At 44.2% G+C, this 26,321-nt stretch overlaps 2 protein-coding genes and 1 long non-coding RNA gene across 3 annotated transcripts in view; 1 reads left to right on the top strand and 2 right to left on the bottom strand.

Moving 5' to 3' along the window:
• Positions 1-26,321, bottom strand: part of LOC144673177 (uncharacterized) — a 273,637-nt gene that overhangs the window by 135,937 nt on the left and 111,379 nt on the right. The window lies entirely within an intron of this gene.
• Positions 1-26,321, top strand: part of LOC144673184 (uncharacterized) — a 110,753-nt gene that overhangs the window by 77,748 nt on the left and 6,684 nt on the right. Inside the window, exons 7-8 of the mRNA XM_078535149.1 lie at positions 17,041-18,084; positions 22,532-23,430. Coding sequence (XP_078391275.1) covers positions 17,041-18,084; positions 22,532-23,430 — 1,943 coding nt within the window. The remainder of the gene's footprint in view (positions 1-17,040; positions 18,085-22,531; positions 23,431-26,321) is intronic.
• LOC144673178 (uncharacterized) lies at positions 1,239-4,908 on the bottom strand. The gene is made up of 3 exons (XR_013574267.1): positions 4,744-4,908; positions 4,322-4,424; positions 1,239-2,193 (listed from the first exon to the last, which is right to left on the bottom strand). It is a non-coding gene; the product is annotated as an uncharacterized LOC144673178 (long non-coding RNA).

Raw genomic sequence — 26,321 nt, forward strand, 5'->3', positions numbered from 1 at the left:
ACAGAGATTTCTCTTGGTGATGTTTGTGTCCTTGCCTCTGTATTTAAAAGAAACTGAATCTGATAATCTGGCCACTATCCAAGGCATCAGAACCAGGCAGGGGTAGATCAGCAAAGATCTTCAGACAGATACCTCATTGATATTTTGATAAGATCACCTGAAAGACCAAGAGTGACTTGCATAGGTTGGCACATGCAGCATGGTATTGGGATATGGTGTGAGTGTGCAGATGTGATATGTCACATGTTGTGTAATTAACATGTGGAAATGCATGGTGACCCTGCACTGAAGAACAGGTCCCAGACATGCTCAGCTACTTGACAACAGAACATGAAGTGATTATTGTGGAAAATTGAATGTGACATTTTAAATCATCAAGACATTAACTCACGCTCCATAGTGAAACTAAGTATAAAACAATCAGCATTGAATTAAACACACTGGTACCTATCAGAGGGAGTAAAGTTAAAGTGAAGAGGGAAGTAGAATCTGGAATTAGAAAATATCCACAAGGTGGAGGCGGGTGAACAGAGAGATGGAGAATCTTTAAAGTCCGTGCATGAACTTTTGTTTGAACCAGATGTATTTACATCATTCCAAAAATGTAGAATTGTGAGAGATGATGGGCAGGTGGGGAGGATGAATCTAAGTCGATAGTTATCACATTTTAGTCAAAAAGTTTTGACATTTATTCTTGGTGGCAGCTCAAGGGTTTGTGTTGCTGATTCTGATCATTCTAGTAGCTTTAGTATGTTATCTACTGTTTGTCATCAAGAAATTAGGAAAACAAGCTCGGAGCTTAGAAATAGTGAGGTTAGTCAGAAATCAGTTGTGAGAAGTCAGTAAGGATATTCCCTTCTCAAGGTGGGGAGGTCTGTAAGAAATCATTGTCTAATAACCTTATAAAACCTTCAGAAATGTATTGAATATTATAGGAATAGCTCTCTATCTTTTGCTTAGGAAGAATGAGGGGAGATGGGAGAGAAACTGGAGAAAGATGTGGGTTCAGGACACAGATAAGAGGAAACATTAGAGACAGTTTGTTCCGGTGGGCTAGTGGAAGGGAGGGAAGCAGCAGAGGCAGATGATCGGATTGTCCCAATCTTAGTGACAAAAAAGCTCCATGAGCTCCTCACACTTATTGTTGGAGGTGAGGATGGAGGAGACAGGGGAGAGGGAGAGCCTTTCCAAAGGAACTAACTTGTGTTAGAGGTATTAAAAAGACTTGACACACGGTGAGTTGAACACAAAGCTGATTTATTTGACTTTTATCCAGAATATCAACCCCTATAACTGGGCTGTAGTTTATTAACATCAGCAGAAACAGCCTCAAATGAACATGGTTAGTCCTGGATGGAATTTCACAACATCCAATCACTGTTATTACTTGTGAACCCGCTGGTGTCTCAGCAGGTGGGATAACTGAGTGAATCCCTTCCCACACTTGGAGCAGGTGAATGGTCTCTCCCCAGTGTGAACTCGCTGGTGTGTCAGCAGGTGGGATGACTGAGTGAATTCCTTCCCACATTCTGAGCAGGTGAATGGCCTCTCCCCAGTGTGACTGCGCTGGTGTTCAGTGAGGTGAGATGACCACCTGAACCCAGTCCTGCACTGAGAGCACCTGAACGGTCTCTCGTCAGTGTGAAGACGTTGATGCGACATCAGATTCCCAGAACTTATGTAGCACTTCCCACAGTCTGGACATTTAAAAGGTCTCTCCTCAGTGTGAACTCGCTGGTGTGTCAGCAGGTTGGATGGATCCGTAAATCCCTTCCCACACTCAGAGCAGGTGAAAGGTCTCTCCCCAGTGTGAACTCGCTTGTGAGTCAACAGGTGGGACAACCGAGTGAATCCCTTCCAACACTCGGAGCAGGTGAACGGCCTCTCTCCAGTGTGACTGCGCCGATGAATTTCCAGCAGGGAAGGGTAATTGAATCCCTTCCCACAGTCCCCACATTTCCAAGGTTTTCCCCGTTGTGACTGCGTTTACGTTTTGACAGGCCAGATGATCGGCTGAAGCCTCGTCCACACACTGAACACATGTACGGTTTCTCCCCACGGTGAACGTTGCTTTTTCCCTCCATATTCAAAATCCAGTGATATTCAGATTCCGATAGAATGGGCGACTCCATCAAATTCTGAAGTGACGTTTGGTTTCAGTTTCCTGACTATAAATCCTCCCCTTCTAATACCCTGTGAAATTGATTTAAAACAGAACAAAGGGAGTGAGAGAGAACCCACAAAAACACAAAAGCAGGTTGTGAAACTGTGCTGAATGAATCTGGGAATTTGTGGGGCCGGCACGAGGGAAAAGTGACCATGAAAACTGCTGGATTGTCATAAAAACCCAACTGGTTCACTAATGTCCTTCAGGGAAGTGGACCTGCCACCCGGTCTGGGCCTACACAAGACTCTGGCCCACAAGGGAGGAGAGGGAGAGAGAGGTGAGAGAGGCAGGGGGTGAAGGGATATCTATAACACAACAAGAACTTTGACAAAATTTCCAGAAACCTCAACCTCCACCCCCTGGAAGGACCAAGGTAGATGTATGTGAACACCATCACCTCCAAGTTCCCCTGCAAGTCACACACCATCCTGACTTGACTGTCATCCAGTATTTGATGAGCAGAAAGTTCCTCCATTTAATTACTGAGAAGACTGAAGCCATTGTCTTCAGTCCCAGCTAAAAACTCCACTCCCTAGACACTGACTCCATCCCTCTCCCTGACTGACTGAGACTGAACTAGACTGTTGATAGGAAGAGTAGGCCATTCAGCCCATCAAACCTGATCCACCGTTCAATCCGATCAATGTATTTTTCCCCACACTATCCCCATATCCCTTTATGTAATTGCTATGCCTGTCATGCATTCCTTTGTTCCCTCTAGACTCAACTCCTGGCCGACCTCCCACATTCAGCACCCCTGTAATCCAGAACTCTGCTTACTCGCACCAAGTCTTGTTCATCCATCATCCCTGTACTCACTGACTTACAAAGGCTCTGGGTTAAGGAGAACTTCAATTTTAAATTTCTCATCCTTAGTTTAAATTCGTGCAAGGTCTTTCCGTCCCTACCTCTGTAATCTGCCTCACAACCCTCCAAGGTATCTACACTTCTCTAATTCCGACCTCACAGCATTCCTGATTTTAACTGCTCCACCTTTGGTGTCTCCCCCTTCAGCTGCCAAGGCCACAGGCTCTGGAATTTCCCCCCTAAACCTCTCTTTCCTCCTTTAAGATACTCCTTAAAATCTACCTCTTTTAGTAAACATTTTTTCATCTGCCCTGATATCTCTTCATGTGGCTTGGTGTCAAATGTTGCTTTCTAACACTCCTGTGAAACACCTTGGAGTTCTGTCACACAATAGAATTAATTAATTAAAGTTTCAGGGTGGACAGTATGTGATAGTCAATATAAGCTCAGAGCGGGAGAGAAATTGACGATAGCACAGGAAAAACAATTCCTGACTATGAAAGATACTGTGGGAAGATAAAGCTGGGAAGCCAGCAGCACATGTTCAGTGGGTGGGCAGCAGTGGAAACCTCATTTAGACAGAGTTGGCAGAAGTTACAGTAGAGTACGAAACATAGTTAAAACACACCCAGTATGGGAGGAAGGGGAGTTTAGACAATGGCAGAGAGGTGGTCAGGAATGGCAGAGGTAAAACAGGGCAATAGGTGGACATGGATTCAGATCCATAGTGGAGGAGTGACACCAGCCATTGAACTCTCACAGATAACACAGCACAGCACTAAAGGTCTCAATTGTAGATGAATACTCAAAAATATTAACCTCTGAAACTATTTCACTCGTTCCAACTTTAAACTCCCCTGTTGCAGTCTGCAGCTGGAAAGATATCAGAAACACTGGAGTCAAAGAAAAATCTCCCAGTTGAGGAAATACCCAGGGAGCGGGATGATGTCACCGTGTAATTGTCGATGTGTGATGATGCCACAGACACAAACACAGAACATCTGGGTCTGTGCAAACCAGTGATCAACACACTTCATGAAGGATGGGAGGGTCCTTGAGAGGCTGCAGAGCAGATTTGCCAGAATGGTTCGAGGGATGAGGGATTTTAATTGTAAGGTTAAGTTCGAGAAACTGGGGTTTTCCTCTTTGGTGTAAAGGAGATTGAGGGGAGATTTTATAGAGGTATACAGGATTATGAAAGGTAGTTAAATGAAAGCTTTTCCCATTAGCTGACTATGAAAGGATTAAGGGGCAGAGATTTAAGATTTTAGGCAAGATCCACAAGGGGGATGTGAGGGAGAGATTTTTTACCCAGTGACTGGCAGTGACCTGGAACTCAATGCTTACATTCAAAGGCTGATGATATTCAGGTCCTGATGAATCAAGTGACTTTCAGATTTTGATGTGATGTTTGGTTTGAGTTTCTCGTCTCCCCTCGTCTTCTAACATCCTGTAAATAGAGTTCACAAGATCCATCACTGTCAGTCCAGGACACAAATTCTGAAAGGCCAAACGTTTCTCTTGGTTTGAATTTGCCGTGTGTAAATTCTCCCCTTCTAACCCCCTGTAAAAGGAGTTTCCAAAATCCATCTGTCAGTCCAGGATAGAAATGCACAACATTCTCTCCTCCTGCAACCTGGGCCAGGATAACCGCGCATGCGCCCTGCTGCACATTGCCCCCTATAAAGATGGCGGCCGTTGCCCCGGGCCTGGCGAAGGGAGAATTCCAGAATTTTTCGGCCCGTTCTCTGCAAACACAAGACCGGTACCTTGTTATTTGGGGTCTGCGGTCTGCATTGTGTCTTTATGAAGCCTCCCTGCCCACTCCGCTGGCTCCATTCCTCCTCACACACCCACTAACTCTGTTAGTTTGCTCCACTCGACATTCTCTCAACCACTCTGAGCAGCTTCACTCACAGACCAGTACTGCGCATGCTCGTGCAACAGACGTAATGCGCATGCTCTAAACACACACACACACACACACACGCACATACAGACACACACGCAGGGTAATACGCATGTGCAGGCAGCTGCTGTAATAAGGATAGGGCACATTCTGCCCCGCAGTGAATGCTGGGTGACTACCCCGCCATTCAAAGGTGATAATATGCAACAGAAACATATGTCCTGTAATCAGAATACGATGCCAAGGGGGCAAGATATAAAATTCTTGAATTAATCTATGCAGTGACCAAATTTGTCTGGTCTCCACCATAATTCTCTCCTGGACATAATGAACAACAGAACAAAGCCCTACAGCTAGACCTGAACTCACTGGAGTCTCAGCAGTTGGGTTGAGCTGATGCATTTTTTTCGCTGCCAAACATGGAACATTAAATGCCTCTTGCCAGTAGCAATGCCTGACTGTGGATCAAACTCTTTGAACTTTTCAAGTTGGTGTGTTAACATGTGGGCAAACTGAATAAAGCCCTTTGCATTCATGAAGTATCTGAATGGCCTCGCACCAGTGAGACTGTGTTGCTGTGTCGGTAAAAGAGATGATGAGTGAATCCCTTTCCATTTACAGCTGGTGAATGGTCTGTTTACAGTTTGAGTTTACCTATATGTTTTCAGCTCAGACATGGATCTCGAAATCTACTGGTAATGGGTTCGTCCATAAGAACAAGGAGCAGGAGTAGGCCACCCGGCCCCTCAAGCCTGCTCCACCATTCTATAAGATCGTGGCTGATCTGAAAGTAACCCAAAATCTATATCGTGCCTACCCCCGAGAATCTATCACCCCCTCGCTTACCAAGAATATATCCACCTCTGTTTTAAAAATATTCAAAGACTTTGCTTCCACAATCTTTTCAGGAAGGGAGTTCCAAAGACTCACGGCCCTCTGAGAGAAAAAGAACTTTGCTTCAGCTCCGTTTTAAATCGGTGACCCTTTATTTTTAAACAGTAATCTCTAGTTCTAGATTGTTCCACAAGAGGCAACATCGTCTCCACATTAACCCTGTCAAGTCCCCTCAGGATCTCATATGTTTCACTAAGGAGTTACAGAAACTCAAAATACTGCAGGTGCTGGCTATCTGAAATAAAAACAGAAAATACTGGAATTCTCAGCAAATCTGTTAGCATCTGTGGAGAGATAAACATGTTTTTCATTTCAGGCCTGTAACCTTTCATCAGAACTGCACTGCATCTGAACTGTTAATTTTGCCTCTCAATCCAAAGATGCTGCCAGGTGTAGTCAGGGAACTCAAGAAGAAAAGGAAAATCCCTCTGAGGAATGGAATTCGAGGAAAATGAAGGGTGAAATGCCCGACTGACCAGAGACAGTCAAGGCATCTTTCCTTTCTTTAAGACGCTGGAACATTGACTCTGATGTTATCGGTGAAATTAACTGATCTGAGGCATTGAAAGGATTCTCTTTACCGCACATCAGGAATTCAAACCTAATATTGGCTTTGGGACAATCAGAATATTTGGTAACAGACAATACACGGGAAGGCTTTAAGGGAGACGGCATCGGTTGTAGGAGAGCTGGTTCCCGGAGACATGGATGTGTCAGCAGTGGGTGGGATCAGACTGTTTCCATGTATCCACAATGAGTGCCCCACCCTTTATTTTGAAAGAATAAAACTGATAGAGAATGATAGTCATCTGGGTAGCGGCAACCTGAAGATTTGACTCACCTTACCCTGGTTGGGATACCTTGTAGGCTGACCTTTCATAAGTCTCTGTGGCGCAATTGGTCAGCGTGTTTGCCTGTTTATCGAAAGGTCGGTGATTCAAGACCATCCAGAGGCGAAGTTGTTACTGTTTTCTCTCCATCTGTGTTCATTATCACACAGTTCCGCATTGTCACCGGGTACTTGGGCTGCAAAATAATATCCCCAAAATGGTGCCAGATCTACTGTTATCCAGTGGACTCCCACACAAAAAGCAAACACACAAACACATATAATGAGAAAAGATTTGAACCTACTAAATAGCTTCATCGAACCCGTTAAAAATCTAGGAAATTATTGGATTCAAACAAGCCCATCAATTAATCTCTCTTCCTCAGCTCCACAGTGAGTGAGACAGGGAAAAGCAGAAAATCAACCCGGGCCAAACCTCCCCATACACAGAGCACAGGCTCAAGGAAAGGCAGGTACATTATATCCCAGTCATTAAACCTCCGAGCAGCATTTACAGAATACCCAAGTTAGTGAGTCACAAATAAAAGTCACACCAACTTTCTAAAGCTTTTCACTGTATTTGTTCTCAAGTGTAAGATTTGCAGCTGAGGCAAAGCTTCAAACCTCACTCCACTGATTCCGGTGGAGCTGTTAAATGTTTCCAAGAAATCGTTTTAACAACTTCACAAGATCAATAAACCTTCATTCCCTGACTGGGAATTGAATCATGACAGCGTCGAATCCTAACCACTAGACCACCATACAAGCTGTCCAATGCACTTTCGGCTTGGCTTATCTATAGCTTTTGCACTTTTTTTCATTTCAGTTGAGGTTTAGGTTCAATAAAAAACGACTTCTTCAGCCAATGAAAACAACGGTTGCTGTGAGCTGGAACATGAAATTGACAGTGAGGTGAAATAGTCCCACAAGCTGCTCATGTGCAACTTTCAATTTCCAAAAGCCTCCAACATAATTGTTGTTGGTCCAATGAAAGTGTCGAATCATAGTCACTGTGCCACGAGGGAAACTATCAATATGGCTTCAAAATTGACTTATGGAGGCTGCTGTTGACATGTTTTTATTTTCATTTCAGATCTTTTCCACCAGAGACAACTTGCTCCGACCAAATGGTCTATTTAGATTGAATACAGATGACTTCTTCACCAGTGAGTAGAACCATTGCTGTTAGCTGGAACATGAAATCGATACTTTCCCCCTTTAAGACAGTTCTTAAAGCTTCCACCTTTGACGGAGCTTTTAGTCATCTGACTGGATATGTGGCTCGGTGTCACACTTTGTTATATAATGATCATGGGGAACGCCTTGTGACGTTTCATTACGTTAAACGTGCTTTATAAATATAAGTTGTTGTTGTAAGGCACACATAGAAAGGGCCAATCTCCTCTTTTATCTTTTACGCTGCTGCTTCTCTCTGCAACTTTTTAACATGAAGTTGCACAACTAATGTAAATAAAATTTGTGATTTTAAAATCGCTTTCACCCCTCAGGGAACTGAACCACATTGACAATCGCAGAGGAACACACACAGAGATATGCACCGAGAGTGACAGAGGCCTAAGGGGAGACAGGGGTGCAGAAAGCAAGGATGTCACTAACTTGGCTCAGTTTTTGTTCGATTTCCAAAAGCAAATTTCCTGAATGTAAATCAGAAAATACGTGTGTATTTGGATGGGTTTTCTTCTATTGAAATGATAATTAATTCGGTTAAAATCACAAAAGGTAAAAATCTTAGTCAGCAGGATGTTTATATTTACAACAAAGGTAAATGATTGCACTTCCACTCACACTTAAATAAACACGCTTGGATAATGCTCTTGCCAGGTTTCAAACTGCTGCGCTATCACATGTGAAGCGAATATGACCCCACTCGCCTCGATAAACCCTGCTCTGTAAAGGTCCCAATGGAGCTGTCTGGAATGTTAAACGGTGACGTCATGCAGCAGCACTTTGGGTCTTTGTTTTGAAGAAATGGAATTCGGCTGTTCTCATTAGGAATGCTGGAGACAGACTGATCAACAATGTCATCATCAAATGGCACAGCATACATCCACCAACATCCACGCATCGTGTCTATGTCCCTTTTGTACAAAGAGCTTTCTAATTCATCTCAATTTCCTTCTCTTTCTTCTTAACCCTGTTTTTTCTTGCTTTGAAGTTATTGTCCAATTCCTAATTGGAAACTCGGAGTTAAGAAAACCAATATTGAAAGCTTCAGCTGGTTCCTCACCTGAGCAAATGCATCAGGGTTGGTTTTCCGGGCACTGACGTTTGCAGTGCTTTATTTTGGTCGGAAGAACAAGGCAGTATAATTTTCAGGGTGATGTGGAATCAATCTGGCCGAATGTCCTCTTCCTCTGCTGTAGCCATCCCAAGATTTTATATGAACTACATGAATACTCGTTGAAGGCTCATTGCTGTGGCCGAGTGGTTAAGGTTGGATTCGAAACCCATTGGGAATCTTCCCACGTATGTTTAAATCCTGCCAACTGCGCTGCTCCCTTTTCTTCCCTTTCGGTGCCTCCAGAATAAATTATTGATCAAATGAAGTCAAAAACCTTCCAAACTCTCCCATGTGTTTTTCCTGCCTGACTTCCATGTTCCTTCATTCCCGTACATCTGCTAGCATTCACCAAATCTCAAAATGAGCACCATGGGATTTGTATTGCACAGTGACTCGCTTTCCTGTTTCCAAGATAAATACGTATCCTGTATGAGATTCCATTCCCAGATCTAAATTATTTTAAACCAATTAAACTATCTGTTTAAGCATGTGATCGAACCGGACCTTTGGATATCTGTAACAATCATTTATCCCTGTTCTATGAAGAGGGACAATCTGTAACAATTATTTAACCCTGAGTTCTGATAGAGTCATACGGACTCGAAACGTTAACCATGTTCCTCTCTGCAAATGCTGCCAGACCTGCTGAGTTTTTCCAGGTATGTTTGTTTTTATCTCTGTTCTGTAACAGACTCGGTTGGCAGGTTGAAGAGGAAACGTATTGAGAATGTCGATATAAACTCAGAAATAATAAGGACATGCTGAATCAGAATAAACGTCTCATATAAATTCAGTATGAAATAAATTGTGTAAGTAAGTAATAATTATATCAAAACCAGTATCAGGAACCTAAGTCCAACTCATTATGTCATGGGGTCAGAGAAACTATTTTAATTAAGGAAAATTGTGCATGGATTCTGCAGAAACTGCTTCTTCGAAAGTGAATTGGACAACTACCTGAAGTGGATAAGCATCATGTTTATGAAAAGAGAGAAGTAAATTGAGACTAATTAGTTCCTCTTCACAACAGAAGCTGGCACAGGTCGGTTCAGTGGTTAGGATTCAGTGCGCTTACCGCTGTGCCCCGGGTTTGGATAGATATGATGATCGAATGATTTTCCAACATGTTGTACCATTTGATGATGACATTGTTGATCAGTCTGTCTCCAGCATTCCTAATGAGAATAGCTGAAATCCCTTTCTTCAAATCAAAGACCCAAAGTGCTACTGCAGGACTGCATTGTAATCAGGGGTATGGGGTACTGTCTCCTGCTGTGTTTCTGTGGTGTAGTGGTTATCACATTCGCCTTGCACAATAAAGGCGCCCTGGTTGGAATCCGGGGCAGAAACGTTGTCAAGTGGTTGAGTTGTTCCTGTTTACTGTGGAACATTAACTGAACACAGTATCCTACAACCACGTTATGTTCTCTCTTCATAATTTCACAGAATAAACACTGAGCAAAGTAAACGTACTTTTAAACTGGCAGCAGGTGAGTGCGGGCCCGGATATTGCTGCTTTTCCCTGTCTTACTCACTGGAGAGCTGAGGAAGAGAGAATAATTAATGGGTTTATTTGAATCCAATAACGTCATAGATTTGGAATGTGCAATGGTACATGGTTGATTATTTGTTAAATTGTATTTGAAATTGATCCTCAGAAAAAATCATTACTGTTGGAACTCGCTGGGTAACAGGAGAGGTTGCAATTTCTTTTTTTCTTTTGTCGCTTAAGGACCCAATGTCACCCTGAACTGTGTGACAATGAATGTTGTTTGTGTTTTACATAAACGTGTCATTTTGTGGGAGAAACGTCCCTCTGGTGAAAGAGGCCTGAAATGAAAATAGAAGATACAGGCATCTTCCCTGGTGGTCTAGTGGTCAGCATTTGGCACTTTCACCGCTGCCTGGGTTCGATTCCCGGTCAGGGAACAGTGATTTATCGCCCTCGTGCAAATTGCTAAAAATTTAGCTGATTAAAACCTCAAAACGCATAAAAGCTCTGCCAGAATCAGTGGAGTATTGCATCAGTGCCGTTAATGTCATCCGTGCAACAGGTCAAAACCAAATACAGAGGTGAAGATATGGAATGAGGGAAGGGTTGTGATCGGTTGCATAGCACCAACTGTCGGGATGATGGTGTAAGGCAAAATATAGAGGTAATAGGGGAGCTTTCATTGTTTCCACCGGCACAAATATCTCCCAGATCTGGTTCCAACTCTCGTGTTAAAGGAGAAGAAAACTTCTCGCTGAATCTTCCACTTTTTTAACTGCACCTCCTTCCAAACATTGCAAACTCCTCGTGCATCTTCCATCCTGATATTTTTCTTTGTGACATTTTGATATGAAACTGCACAACTAATGTGAATAAAGTTTGTGATGGGACAAATGTGTTCAACCCCTCGGGGAACTGAACTATATTGACATAGACAGAGGAACACACACAAACACATACACCGAGAGTGACAGAGGGCAAAGGAGAGGCAAACACCCCGAAAACAAGGATGTCACCAACTTGGCCAATTATTGTTCAATTTCATATTGCAAATTTAGTGAGTGTTTGCAAACGAACTGAAATAAGAAACGTGGAAATGATTGAATGATTTTTATTTCATTTAACTGATAATTAATTCTGAAGGCAGTTTGCTAAAGTTAGGAATTGCCAATAATGCTTTCATTAGTCTCTGTGGCGAAATTGGTCAGCGCGTTCGGCTGTTAACCGAAAGGGGGACATTCATTGTGGATACATGGAAACAGTCTGATCCTACCCACTGCAGACACATCCATATCACTGGGAACCAGCTCTCCTACACCCAGTGCCGTCTCCCTTCGAGCATTTCGGTGTCTTGTCTGTTACCAAGTATTCTGATTGTCCTGAAGCCGATATTAGGTTTGAATTCCTGATGTGCAGTAACGAGAATCCTTTCAATGTCTCAGATCAGTTATTTTCACTGATAACATTAGAGTCAATGTTCCAGCATCTTAAAGAAGGGAAAGGTGCTTTGCCTATCTCTGTTCAGTTGGACAGTTCACCCTTCATTCTCCTCGGATTCGATTCCTCAAAAGGGACTTCCTTTTTATTCTTGAGTTCCCTGACCACATCTGGCAGCATCTTTGGATTGAGAGGCAGAATTAACAGTTCAGATGCAGCGCAGTTCTGATGAAATGTTGCAGACCTGAAATAAAACGATGTTTCTCTCTCCAGAGACGCTATCAGATCTGCTGAGAATTCCAGCATTTTCTGTTTCATTTCATATAGCTGGCATCTGCAGTATTTTGATTTTCTTTAAATGATTTGTGTTAAGAATGTGGAATCCATGATCAGTAGACTCCGAGATCCATGTCTGAGCTGAAACTGTATAGGTAAACTCACAATGTTAACATATTGTTCACCAGCTGGAAATGGAAAGGGATTCACCGTATCAACTCATTTACTGACATGGCAACACAGTCTCAGTGGTGAGAGACCATTCAGATACTTCATGCATGTGAAAGGATTTATTCAGTTAGCCCACAAGTTAACACTCCAGCTTTAAAAGTTCAAAGGATTTGATCCACAATTGAAGCATTGCTACTGGCAAGACACGGTTTAAATATTCCATGTATATTGAAGAAATATCATCAGTTCACCCCATCTGCTGAGACTTTAGTGAGTCCAGATCTAACTGTAAGAGTTTGTTCTGCTGTTACTAGTTACATCCAGGAGAGAATTGTTGCGGATGTCAGTGCAATTTGGTCGCTGCATCAGTTCACTCAACAATTTGAAATGTTGGCCCTATGGCCCCCATCGTATTCTGATCAGAGGACATAGATTTTGATTCTATATATCGACGTTCAATGGCGGAGCAGACACCCAGCATTCGCTGCGGCTCAGAATGTGCCCTATATTCATTAGAGAAGCTCGATGCGCATGCGCTCATCGACTGACCTTTGGAGCATGCGCATTTCGGTCTGTTTCACGAGCATGCGCAGTGCTGGTCTGTGACTGAAGCTGCTCAGAGCGGGTGAGTGAATGTCGAATGGAGGAAACTAACAGAGTTAGTGGGTGTGTGAGGAGGAATGGAGCCAGCGGAGTGGGCAGGGAGGCTTTATAAAGACACAGTGCAGGCCACATATCCCAAATAACAAGGTACCGGTCTTGTATTTGCAGAGAACAGGCCGAAAAAAATCTGGATTTCTCCCTTCGCCAGGCCCGGGGTAACGGCCGCCATCTTTATAGGGGGCAATGTGCATAAGGGCGCATGCGCGGTCATCCTGGTCTAGGTAGCAGGAGCAGAGAATGTGCATTCCTGTCCAGGACTGACAGGGATGGATTTTGGAAACTCCTTTTACAGGGGGTTAGAAAGGGGGGATTTACACACAGCAAACTCAGACCAGGAGAAATTTCTACCCTAGACTGACAGGAATGGATTTTTAGTACTCCATGTATAGGATGCTAGAAGATGAGGTTTTGCAGATGGGAAATTCAAACCAAACATCACCTCAAAGTCTGATAGAATCACTCGATTCATCAGGACCTGGATATTATCGGCCTCTGAGTGTAAGCAATATGTTCTAGGTCATTAGCACTCACTGTGTAAAATTTCTTCCTCATATCTCTCCGGTAGATCTTGCCCAAAATCTTTAAACTGTGTCGCTGCATCATTTTACGATTAGTTTATGGAAACAGCCTTTAACTGGCTCATATAAACCTCAGGATCCTCACATCCTTCATAATGTGTGGTGATCACTGGTTTGCACAGACCCAGATGTTCTGTGTGTCTGTGACATCATCACACATGGACAATTACGCTGTGACATCATCACACGTCGACAATTACACGGTGACATCACCCCGACCCCCGGGTATTTCCTCAACTAGGAGATTTTTCTCTGACTCCAGTGCTTATGATATCTTTTCAGCTGCAGGCTCCAGCAGGCGATTTTAAATTTAAAAATGGTGAAATTGTTTCAGAAGCGAGTATTTCAAAGTACCATTCATCTACAATTTCGAGTTTTTAGTTCTGTGCTCTGTTTCTGTGAGAGGTTCCATTGCTCTGGGGCTGGTGTGAGTCCTTTCCTGTGGATCTGAACCCATGACCATCCATTGCTCTGTTTCGCCTCTGCCCTCCCTGATCACCTCTCTACCATTGTCTAACTTCCTCTGTCTCTAATACTGCGTGTAGTTTAGCTTTGTTTAGGATTTTACTGTTAATCCTGCCGACTGTCTCAATGAGGTGTCCATCACTGCCATTCACTGACCATGTGCTGCTGGCTTCCCAGCTTTATCTTCCCACAGTATCTTTCATAGTCAGGAATTGTTTTTCCTGTGCTATAGTCCATTTCTCTTCCACTTCTGAGCTTAGATTGCCCATCAGATTTTGCACCATCTTTATTCCCCATATTTCATTCTGCACACCCTGAAACATTAACTCTTCGTTTCACTCTCCACGGATACTGCCTGACCTGGTAAGGTTTTCCAATAGCGCTAGCGGAAGTGAACTGGCAAATTAGGTAAGGGGATGGGCCAATGGAGATGCAGTGGCAGACATTTGAGGGGATATTTCAGAATACACAGAATAAATAGATACATTCAAACAAGAGAGAAAAGTTTCAAGGGGATGACCCTCACGTGTAGTTAACTCAGAAAGTTAAAGATAATATCAAACTTAAAGGAAATTGCGCAAAGATGGATGGCAGGTCAGAAGATTGGTGAGAATATTTTAAAACAGCAAAGGATGATGAAGGGATTTATAATGATGGGAAAATTAGAGTATGAGTGAAAGCCAGCTAGAAAGATAAAGGCAGATATTAAGATAAGAAAAGAAGTTCTATAGACATTGAAAAAAGAAAAGAGTTATGAAAGTGAGCATTGGTCCTATAGAAAGTGAGTCTGCAAATTAATAATGGAAAATAAGGAGCTGGCAGATGAATTAAACAGGTATTTACATCGGTCTTCAGAAAATAGGATCAAAGTAACATCCCAAAAAATAGATGTAAATCGGGACCTGGAAGGGAGGGAGGAACTCAAGAAAATTACAATCCCCAGTGAAGTGGTACTGAGCAAATTGTTGAAGCTGTGGGCTGACAAGTCCCCGGTTCCTGATGGACTTCATCCTAGGGTCTTAAAAGAAGTGGCTAGTGACATAGTTGATGCATTGGTTTTAATTTATTAAAATTCCCTAGACTCAGGGAGGTTCCATTAGATTGGAAATTAGCAAATGTAACTCCTTTATACAAAAAGGGAGGGAGACAGAAGGCACGAAATTACAGACCAGTTAGCTTAACATCTGTCGTAGGTAAAATATTAGAAGCTATTATTAAAGACATTGTGGCAGAGCATGAAGAAAAATTAAAGGTAATCAGGCAGAGCCAATATGGTTTTGTGAAAGGGAAATCATGTTTAACCAATTTATTGGAGTTCTTTGGAGTCATGTGTGCTGTGGATGAGGGGGAATCGCTGGATGTGCTGCATGTAGATTTCCAGAAGGCATTTGATAAAGTTCCACATCAAAGGTTATTGTGGAAAATAAAAGCTCATGGTGTAGTGGGTAACATATCGGCATGGGTAGAAGATTGGCTAGCTAACAGGAAACAGAGTCGGCATGAATGTGTGTTTTTCTGGTTGGTGGGATGTAACGAATGGTGTGCCACTGGGATTAGTGCTGGAGCCTCAACTTTTTACAGTTTATAGAAATGACTTGGATGAAGGGACCAAGGGTATGGTTGCTAAATTTGCTGATGACACAAAGGTAGGAAAGTAAGCTGTGAAGAGGACATAAGGAGGCTACAAAGGGACATAGATAGGTTAAGTGAGTGGCAAAGATCTGGCAAATGGAGTGTAATGCGGGCAAATGTGGAATTGTTCATCTTGGCAGGCAGAATAAAAAAACATATCTAAATGGTGAGAGATTGCAGAGCTCTTGAGATTCAGGGGGATCTGGGTGTCCTCGTGCATGAGTCACAAAAGGTTAGTATGCAGGTACAATGGGTAATTAGGAAATCTAATAGAATGTTATCATTTGTTGTGAGGGGAATTGAGAACAAAAGTAGGGAGGTTATGCTTCAGTTGTACAGGGCACAGGTGAGATCACATCTGGAGAACTGTGTACAGTACTGGTCTCCTTATTTCAGGAAACATGTAAATGTGTTAGATGCAGCTTAGAAAAAGGTTACTAGACTAATACCAGGAATGGGCGGATTGTGTTATGAGGAAAGATTGGACAGATTAGGCTTGTATCCGCTGGAATTTAGAAGGGGAAGATATGACTTGAATCAAACTTTTAAGATCCTGAGGGCTCTTGACAGGGTCGTTGTGGTGAGGAACTTTCCTCTTGTGGGAGAATTCAGAATGAGGGGTCACTGATTAAAAATAAGGGGGCGCACATTTAAGACAGAGATGAGGGGAATGCTTCTCTCTCAGAGGGTAGTGAATCTTTGGAATTCTCTTCCTCAAAAGGCAGATGAGCTGAGACGAGGGCTGAGTCGGCGATGTTACTGAGTGAAAATAGACGGTCTTGGAGAAGATGTGGATTTTTGTTTGGAAGCTCATCTTGGGGTGAAATATTTCACCATGGTTGTGAACAGTCTGGTTCAGTCTCAGACAGTTGTCAGGGAGAGGGATGGAGTCGGTGTCTGGGGAGTGGAGTTTGTCGCGGGGACTGAAGACAATGACTTTGGTCTTCCCAATTTTTAAATGGAGGAAATTTCTCCTCATCCAGTACTGGATGTCAGACAAGTCAGGACATTGTGTGACTTGGAGGGGAACTTGGAAGTGATGGTGTTCACATACACCTGCATCGCCCATCTCTCTCTCTCTCTCTGCTCCAATAGAGGCCAGAGTTTTGTATAGACCCAGGCAGCATGACAGGTTCCCTTCCCTAAAGGACATTAGTGAACCAGTTGGGTTTTTATGACAATCCAGCAGTTTTCATGGTCACTTTTTCCTCATGCCGGCCCCACAAATTCCCAGTTTCATTCAGCTCAATTTCACAACCTGCCTTTGTGTTTTTGTGGGTTCTCTCTCACTCCCTTTTTTCTGTTTTGAATCAATTTCACAGGGTATTAGAAGGAGAGAATTTGCGGTTGGGAAACTGAAACCAAACATCACATCAGGATCTGACGGAGTCGAGTCGCCCAATTTATCGTAACCTGAACATTATCGGATTTTGAACATGGAAGGAAAAAGCACAGTTCACAGTGGTGAGAAACTGTACACATGTCCTGTGTGTGGACGAGGCTTCAGCCAATCATCTGACCTGTCAAAACATAAATGCCATCACAAAGCAGAGAAGCTGTGGAAATGTGGCGATTGTGGGAAAGGATTTAATTACCCAGTTCAGCTGGAAACTCATCGGTGCATTCACACTGGGGAGAGACCGTTCACCTGCTCCGAGTGTGGGAAGGGATTCACTCGATTATACAACCTGCTGACACACCAGCGAGTTCACACTGGGGAGAGGCCATTCACCTGCTCTGAGTGTGGGGAGGGATTCACTCAGTCACCCAACCTGCAGAGACACCAGCGAGTTCACACAGGGGAGAGACCTTTCAAATGTCTGGACTGTGGGAAGGGCTTTAAAAGTTCTGGGGAACTGATGTCCCATCAACGTGTTCACACTGATGAAAGACCGTTCAGGTGCTCTCAGTGTGGAACTGGGTTTATACGATCATCTCAACTCACTGAACACCAGCGAATTCACACTGGGGAGAGGCTGTTCACCTGCTTTGAATGTGGGAAGGGATTTAATCGGTCATCCAACCTGCTGACACACCAGCGGGTTCACACTGGGGAGAGACCATTCACTTGCTCCAAGTGTGGGACAGGATTCACTCAATTATCCACCCTGCTGAGACACCAACAAGTTCACACTGATGAGAGACCTTTTAAATGCCCAGACTGCAGGAACTGTTATAAAAGTTCCAGGGACCTGCTGTACCATCAACGTGTTCACACTGATGAGAGACCGTTCAGGTGCTCTCACTGTGGGACTGGGTTCAGGCGATCAAATGACCTCACTGACCACCAGCGAATTCACACTAGGCAGAGGCCGTTCACCTGCTCCGAGTGTGGGAAGGGATTCACTCAGTCATGGAACCTGCAGACACACCAGCGAGTTCACACTGGGGAGAAACCATTCACTTGCTCTGAGTGTGGGAAAAGTTTCAGTCAGTTATCCCACCTGATAACACACCTGCGAGTTCACAAGTAACTACAGTGATGGGATTTTGCTGTTAATCACATCCAGGACTGGACCGTATTCATTGGGGTTTGTTTTTGCTGATGTTAATGAACTCCAGCCCAGTTATAGGTGTTAATATTCTGGATAAAATTCAAATCAATCCGTTTGGTGTTTAACACAGTGTGATGAATCTTTTCAATATCTCTGACACAAGTTACTTCCTTTTGAAGTGCTCTCCCTTTCTCCTCCATCCTCACCTCCAACAACAAGTGTGAGGAGCTCATGGAGCTTCTTTGTCACTAAGATTGAGACAATCCGATCAGCTGCCTCTGCTGTTTCCCTCCCTTCCACTACCCCACCGGGACAAACTGTCTCTAAAGCTTCCCCTTGTCTGAGCCCTGAACCCACATCTTTATCCAGTTTCTCTCCCATTTCCCCTCAGTGCTCATCTTGTCCATAAGACCCACCTCTTGCTCCATCAACCCTATTCGCACTAAACTGTTTATCACCCAAACTCTCCCTCATTTCTTTCTCGGCCTGTCCGCAGCCTTTGACACCATTGACCAAACCATCCTCCTCCAATGCCTCTCCACTGGTGTCCAGCTGGGTGGGTCTCCACGCTCCTGATTCCTTTCTTATCGATCTCATTGTAGCCAGAGAATCACCTGCAGTAACTGTGGCTATTTGAGTTACAATTTCACAGATTGACTCACTCAGTAAGTGATCAGATCTCACTGAACTTAGATATAAAAATGATCCATTATCAGTCTCACAGTGACGGTATCTTACAGACCAAGTCTTTCTTAAGATCAATGGAGAAGAGTGAAAACATTCTCGTCCACAACCCAAGCACATAGTGAGAAAAAAATCTGAAAATTCCCTTTAAAATGAAAGGTACAGCAGAACGACACTGCACTGCTCTGTTACAGACTTATTGAAACAGATTCATTGTCACCTTCTCCCTTCCCACATTCGAGGGCATTTTCCACACACTTTCCAGATGACACAGTCATTTACTTGTACTTCTTGCTATTCAGTATTGTGTTTTCACTGCTCACAATGTGATCTCCTCTACGCTGAGGAGACTAATTCCCGATTGGGTGACTGTTTTGCGGAACATCACCATTCAGTCTGCAACTGTGATCCTGAGCTTCTGCTCATTTACTGTTTTAATTCTAGGAATCACTTTTGGTCTGAACTCTCTGTCCTCAGCCTCCTGCACTGTTCCAATGAAGCTCAGTGGAAGCTCGGGAAACAGCAGCTCATCTTTTATTTGACACTTCACAACCTCCTAGACTCAAGCTTCATTTCAACAATTTCAGATCATTGCCACCACTCCCATTTTTTTCAGACAGTCGGTTTTGCTGTTGCCATTTATCCCTCCTCTGGACCTGTCTTTTGTTTCTCCTCTTGTCCCATTAGTTTATTTACTTGTCTCATTATCACCCAATGTTGTATCATCATCCCCTTTGTCATTTAATCACTCCAGCCTTCCATCCCATCACAAGACCGTTTGTCCTTTCCTCGTCTCTTTTCCCTGACTCTGTACTTGTTTGTAAACTATTACATCTCCAAATTCTTCCATTTTCTATAAAAAGCCAGCGACCTGAAACATTCACTCTGTTTCTATCTCCATAGAAACTGTTGACCTGCTGAATGTTTCCAACATTTTCTGTTTTGTGCTCGGATTTCCAGCATCTGCAGTATCTTGTTTCAGGGTCACAGTGGATCAGTTTTCTCTGAATTATCGTTCCCTGTTTAAAGGTGAAGAAGGGGATTTTAAAGAATGAGACAATAACTGTCCCCCTGTTCGAAATGAAACTAAACTCACTGTTAATTCCTCCTCAGTAACAATTGTAAACACAAAGCTTCCAGCCGGGATTGAACCGGGGACTTTCTCATGTAAAGTAAAGGTGATAATCAGTGCACTAGGGAAATGAGTGTGAATCCCCCCCGGACAGAGGGGAACTGACCATCCATCTCTAGCTCTAATTCCCAAACAGAAAATGCTGCCGAGAATCAGCAAGTCAGGCTGAGTCTGTGGCCGCCCTCACCATCTGAAACCGTCACAATGCCCGGCTGATTGACGGCAGCTCTGGACCAATAGGAAGAGGGGGCGGGACTGGAGGACCGAGCGGGAGTGGCTGGTACTCCAACCAATCGGAGTGAATGAGGGGCGGGGCCGGGCTGGGAGTGAAGCATGCGCAGTGTGTGTAATGGCGATGAAGAGACGCTTCTTAGTTCCGCAATCGGTGAGTGGATAAAATGGTGGGGAGAAGGGAGCGATGGATCAGGCCGGTGGGCGGGTTGGCTTCGTAAACATGTTGTGTAAACGGCAAACACAGAGAAAGAACTTATGGTAAACTTTGGACCGTCCCCTTCGTTTACGCCGAGGTTTCTTCCACTTTCAGGCCCAGGGTTAACGGCCGCCATCTTTATTGGGGGCAACGCCCGGCGGGGCGCATGCGCGGCGGCCATCTTTATTGGGGTCAACTTTTTGGAATCTTAATTGACAGAATAAGAACAACTTGTCCATCAAACTGCTTCATGCTTTGAGTTACAATGTCTTATTAATGAGGTGGAACAACGGTATCTGTCCAAGTCAGTGACAATAATTCGTATTTATACTGGGACTTTAACATAATAAAACTTCACAAGGCATTTCACAGAAATGTTACAAAGTAACATTTGATATTGAGCCACATAAGGAGATATTGGGGCAAGTGACCAAAAGCTTGGTCAAAGAGGTCGGTTTTAAGGAATGATTTGTAGGGGAGAAAGAGAGGTGGAGAAGTCCAAGGACAAAAATCCAGAACTTGTGGCCTTGGCAAATGAAAGCACAGTCACCAATGGTGAAGTGATTAAAATCAGGAATGCTCAAGAGGCTGGAATTAGATGAGTTTAGAGATCTCGGAGGGGTGTGTGGCTGGAGGAGATTACAGACATAGGGATGATCACAACCATGGAGGAAAACAAGGATGAGAAATATAAAATTTAGTTGCTTCCTAACGAGGAACCTTTCTGGGTCACTGAGCACAGGGGTGATGGGTGAACAAGACTTGGTGCGAGTAAGCACACGGGCAGCAGAGTTTTGAATGACCTCAAAATTACAGGGAGGTTGAATGTGGGAGGCCGGCCGGGAGTGCGTTAGGATAATTAAGTCTAGAGGTAACAAAGGAATGGATGAGAGTTTCAGCAGCAGATGAGCTGAGACTGGGGTGGAGTCGGGCGATGTTACTGAGGTGGAAATAGGCGGTCTTGGTGATGATGTGGATATGTGGTTGGAAGCTCATCTTGGGGTGAAATATTTCACCATGATTGTGAACAGCCTGATTCAGTCTCAGACAGTTATCAGGGAGAGGGATGGAGTCGGTGTCTAGGGAGTGGAGTTTGTAGTGGGGGCTGAAGACAATGGCATCAGTCTTCTCAATATTTAAATGGAGGAAATGTCTGCTCATCCAGTACTGGATATCAGACAAGTCAGGACAGTGTGTGACTCTCAGGGGAACTTAGAGTTGATCGTGTTCACATACACCTGCTACCCTGGTTCTTCTAGGGGGAGGAGGTTGAGGGTTTGGGAAATTCTGTCAAAGTTCTGGTTGCGTTGTAGAAATATGAAATGTTTCTCCTTCACCCCCTGCTGCTCCTAGATACCTCTCTCTCTCTCTCTCTCTCTATCTATGTGCTGTCATAGAGGCCAGAGTCTTATGTAAGCCCAAACCGGGTGGCAGGTTCCCTTCCCTGAAGGACATTAGTGAACCAGTTGGTTTTTTATGACAATCCAGCAGTTTTCATGGTCACTTTTTCCTCGTGCCGGCCCCACAAATTCCCAGATTCATTCTGCTCAATTTCACAACCTGTCTTCGTGTTTTTGTGGGTTCTCTCTCACTCCCTTTTTTCTGTTTTAAATCAATTTCACAGGGTGTTAGAAGGGGATGATTTGCAGTCAGGAAACTGAAACCAAACATCACATCAGGATCTGACGGAGTCGCCCAATTTATCACAACCTGAATATCATCGGATTTTGAACATGGAAAGAAGTTGTACTGTTCACAGTGGGGGGGAAATGATACACGTGTCCTGTGTGTGGATGTGGCTTCAGCCGATCATCTGATCTGTCAAAACATAAATATGATCACAACGGAGACAAAGCATAGAAATGTGAGACTGTGGGAAGGGATTCAGATCCCCCTCTGAGCTGGAAACCCATCGGCGCTGACAGACTGGGGAGAGACCGTTTCCCTGCTTCACCTGTGGGAAGGGATTCACTTAGTTATCCCACCTGCTGAGGCACTAGTGAGTTCACACTGGAGAGAGACCTTTTACATGCCCAGACTGTGAGAAGTGCAATAAAAGTTTTGGAGATCTGATGTCCCACCAACATATTCACACCGATGAGAGACCGTTCAGGTGCTCTCACTGTGGGACTGGGTTCAGGCAATCATCTGACCTCATTGTACACCAGCGAGTTCACACTGGGGAGAGGCCGTTCACCTGCTCCCAGTGTGGAAAGACATTCACTCAGTCATCCACCCTGATGCGACACCAGCGACTTCACACCGGAGAGAGGCCATTTACCTGCTCTGAGTGTGGGAAGGGATTCACTCAATCTTCCAACCTGATGAGGCATCATCGAGTTCACACTGGGGAGAAGCCATTCACCTGCTCCGAGTGTGAGAAGGGATTCACTCAGTTGTCCGAGTTGCTGTCACATCAGCGAGTTCACACTGGGAAGAGACCTTTTAAATGTCAAGACTGTGGGAAGTGCTACAAAAGTACTGGAGAGCTGTTGTCCCATCAACGTGTTCACACTGACGAGAGACCATTCAGGTGCTCTCACTGCGGGACTGGATTCAGGCGATCATCTCAACTCATTCTACACCAGCGAATTCACACTGGGGAGAGGCCGTTCACCTGCTCCGAGTGTGGGAAGGGATTCACCCAGTCATCTCACCTGCTGATACACCAGCGAGTTCACACTGATGAGAGACCTTTTAAATGCCCAGACTGTGGGAAGTGTTATAAACATTCTGGTGAACTGATGTCCCATCAACATGTTCACAATGATGAGAGACATTTTAAATGCCCAGACTGTGGGAAGTGTTTTAAAAGTTCCAAGAACCTGATGTCCCATCAACGTGTTCACACTGACGACCGACCATTCAGGTGCTCTCACTGTGGGACTGGGTTCAAGACATCATCTCAACTCACTGTACACCAGCGAATTCACACTGGGGAGAGGCCGTTCACCTGCTCTGAGTGTGGGAAAGGATTCACTCAGTTATCCAACCTGCTGAGACACCAGCGAGTTCACACTGGGGAGAGGCCATTCACCTGCTCCCAGTGTGGGAAGGGATTCACTCGGTCATCAAACCTGCTGAGACACCAGCGAGTTCACAAGTAACTGCAGTGAATGGATTTTGCTGTTAATCACATCCAAAACTGAATCATATTCATTGGAGTCTGTTTCTGCTGAAGTTAATAAGCTCCACTCACATATAGGGGTTAATATTCTGGCTAAAAATCAAATAAATCAGCTTTTTGTTGAATGCTCACTGTTATTATCTCTCACACAAGTTAGCTTCTTTTAAAGTGCTCTCCCTCTCCCCTGTCTCCTCCATCCTCACCACCAGCAACAAGTGTGAGGAGCTCATGGAGCTTCTTTGTCACTAAGATTGACACAATCTGATCAGCTGCCTCTGCTGCTTCCCTTCCTTCCACTAGCCCACCAGGACAAACTGTATTTAAAGTCCCCCCTTGTCTGAGCCCTGAACCCACATCTTTCTTTAGTTTCCCCACCCCCATTTCCCCTCATGCCACCTTAGTGCTCATCTTGTCCATGAGACCCACCTCCTGCTCCATTGACCCTATTCCCACTAAACTGCTGATCACCCAACTACCCCATGTTCAATCAGATTGTTAATGGTTCTTTCTCTCCAGGTACTGTCCCTCTCTCCTTCAAATCTGCCATCATCACCCCCTCCTCAAAAAACAAACCTTTCACCCCACCGTCCTTACTGCCTCATCTCCAACCTCCCTCTCCTCTCCACACTGTTCGAACCTGCTGTCATCTCCCAAACACTGGGATTCTCAGTGTGAACAGGGTGGGATGTGTTTGGAGACAGGATGTCCCAGTTCTCCACCCTGGGATTCTCAGTGTGAACAGGGTGGGATGTGTTTGGAGACAGGATGTCCCAGTTCTCCACCCTGGGATTCTCAGTGTGAACAGGGTGGGATGTGTTTGGAGACAGGATGCCCCAGTTTTCTACCTTTAAAGGGACAGGGAGAGGACCAGCTGGGCTGAATGATGCTGCTTTATGACATCTCTGCAGTGCCTAGTAACCATTCTCCCTGAGCCCTGCTCATTATGGGCTGGCTTTAGCTCAGTGCTGTTACAGGGAGGGAAACAGGAGGAGGATTCAAGCTGTGTGGAGCTCAGGATTAATGGGGAGAGATACAGGGTCAATTTCTACCTTACTGAGTGAGAAATGTCATTGTCCCGGATACTCCCTGTCCCTCGGTATCTGTATCCGGGGGACAGGCTGATGGGTTTACTCTGTACCTAATCCGTGCTGTATTTGATTGGAGAGTGTTTGAGTCTGACAGTAGTTGTTGACCTCAATGATGATGAGATAAAACCATCAGTTTCCCCCTGGACACAGATCCTGAAGGACAAGGAGCGTCTGGAATATTTTGGATTATGTCCTTGATCCAGTTTTGAACTCCTTTCTCACATCTTCTCTCATCTTGCTTAGTTCTAATGAAAAGACCCCCAGTTTCTCCAGTCTCTCCACCTGGGAAAGAGAAATTGTAATTAAGTTAGAAACTCAAACAGGAGCTTCACAGCAGACAGGTCACCATGAGAAAACATTTCATTCCACAGTCAGTTGTTATCATCTGGAATACACTGTCTGAACGTTTGGTGGGAGCGGGTTCAACAGTATCTTTCAAAAGGGAATTGGAGAAATGCTTGAAGGAAAACATTGACAAGGCCACGGGGAATCAGTAGGGGAGTGACTATTCAGATCGCTCTTCCAAAGAGCTGTCAAAGGCACAATGGGCCGAATGGATCCCTTTTTAGCTGGAGGCTCTCATCCATGGTGTCATCTGTGAATCTCCCCTGCACCCTCTCCATGGCCTTGACATCATTCCTGTTATAAGATGCCCAGGATTTGACTCAATATTCTAAATGCAGCTTAACCAATGATTTACAAGTTAATTTCATAAGGAAAAGTGGAGTAACAGGTTCAAACAGCATTTTAAACTTGCCCTTCAAACTTAAAGATCTGTGTATCTGAACCCCTTGTAACATGGCTAAAATACTTTGAGGTAAATTCTCTGATATAATGTGTGTTATGGGATAGAGAAGTTTAGTCTGAATTAGAAACTCAAATAGGCTGTTCACTGCAGACAGGTCACCACGGCAACACTGATAAGACATTCCATTGCACAGAATCAGCTCTTTGGAAACTCGAATCAGATCAGGGAAAAGTTCAGAGTTTGTCTGTTATTAACCACAATATAAACTGAAACCAGAGTGAGGAACAGAATAGATCAGATTATAATGTGTGATGTTTATGCCTATAATTGTGTAACTATCAGAAATAACAGAATTAACAGTGGGCAAGGTAGTTTAGGGAGAATGAGAAAATTCCTGAAGAAAAGTAACTGCTGGGAACCAGGGAATGTCTCCTTGTAAATCACAGATTAGAGAAATTCCAGCTGTCTTTTCCTCACTTCCTGCCAAAACGCAGCAGAGAAGCCAAAGAAGATTCAGGGGCCAGAGCTGCATCACCACAGGTTATAAAAGTGAGGGGACACTGATGTAAGGGGGCAGTCGGGACTGGAGACACCGGAGATCAAGCTCAGAGTGCCCGAGGTTCCATCCAGCGGGCTGACCTCGTGTAAGTGACTGTGGACACACGGGACATGCATATTTACTCTGATTGATGGATCAATATAATATACGGTAGAGGACAGAGAATCTGCTCAGCTTGTGTTTCTTAAAAAGGTACTAAAATTATTGACACTGGACTCTAAAATCTACTGATTTACCCATCTCTTTACTGTTCTGGCCCTCTACTCCCTTTAAACTGTTCCCATTCACAAACATCAAGGGGAATTTTTGACTGATTATGGAGCGCCTGTAAATGGAGAAGAAATTGGAACCAGTCAGAGAACATCTGTAAATGGAGGAGAAATTGTGATGTTTGAAGGAGAGTCTGTTAATGAACAGCAATGTGACTTGTCAGTGA

This window comes from Cetorhinus maximus, unplaced genomic scaffold (genome assembly GCF_964194155.1).
Source record: "Cetorhinus maximus unplaced genomic scaffold, sCetMax3.hap1.1 HAP1_SCAFFOLD_306, whole genome shotgun sequence".
In the NCBI taxonomy this organism is placed as follows: Eukaryota; Metazoa; Chordata; class Chondrichthyes; order Lamniformes; family Cetorhinidae; genus Cetorhinus; species Cetorhinus maximus.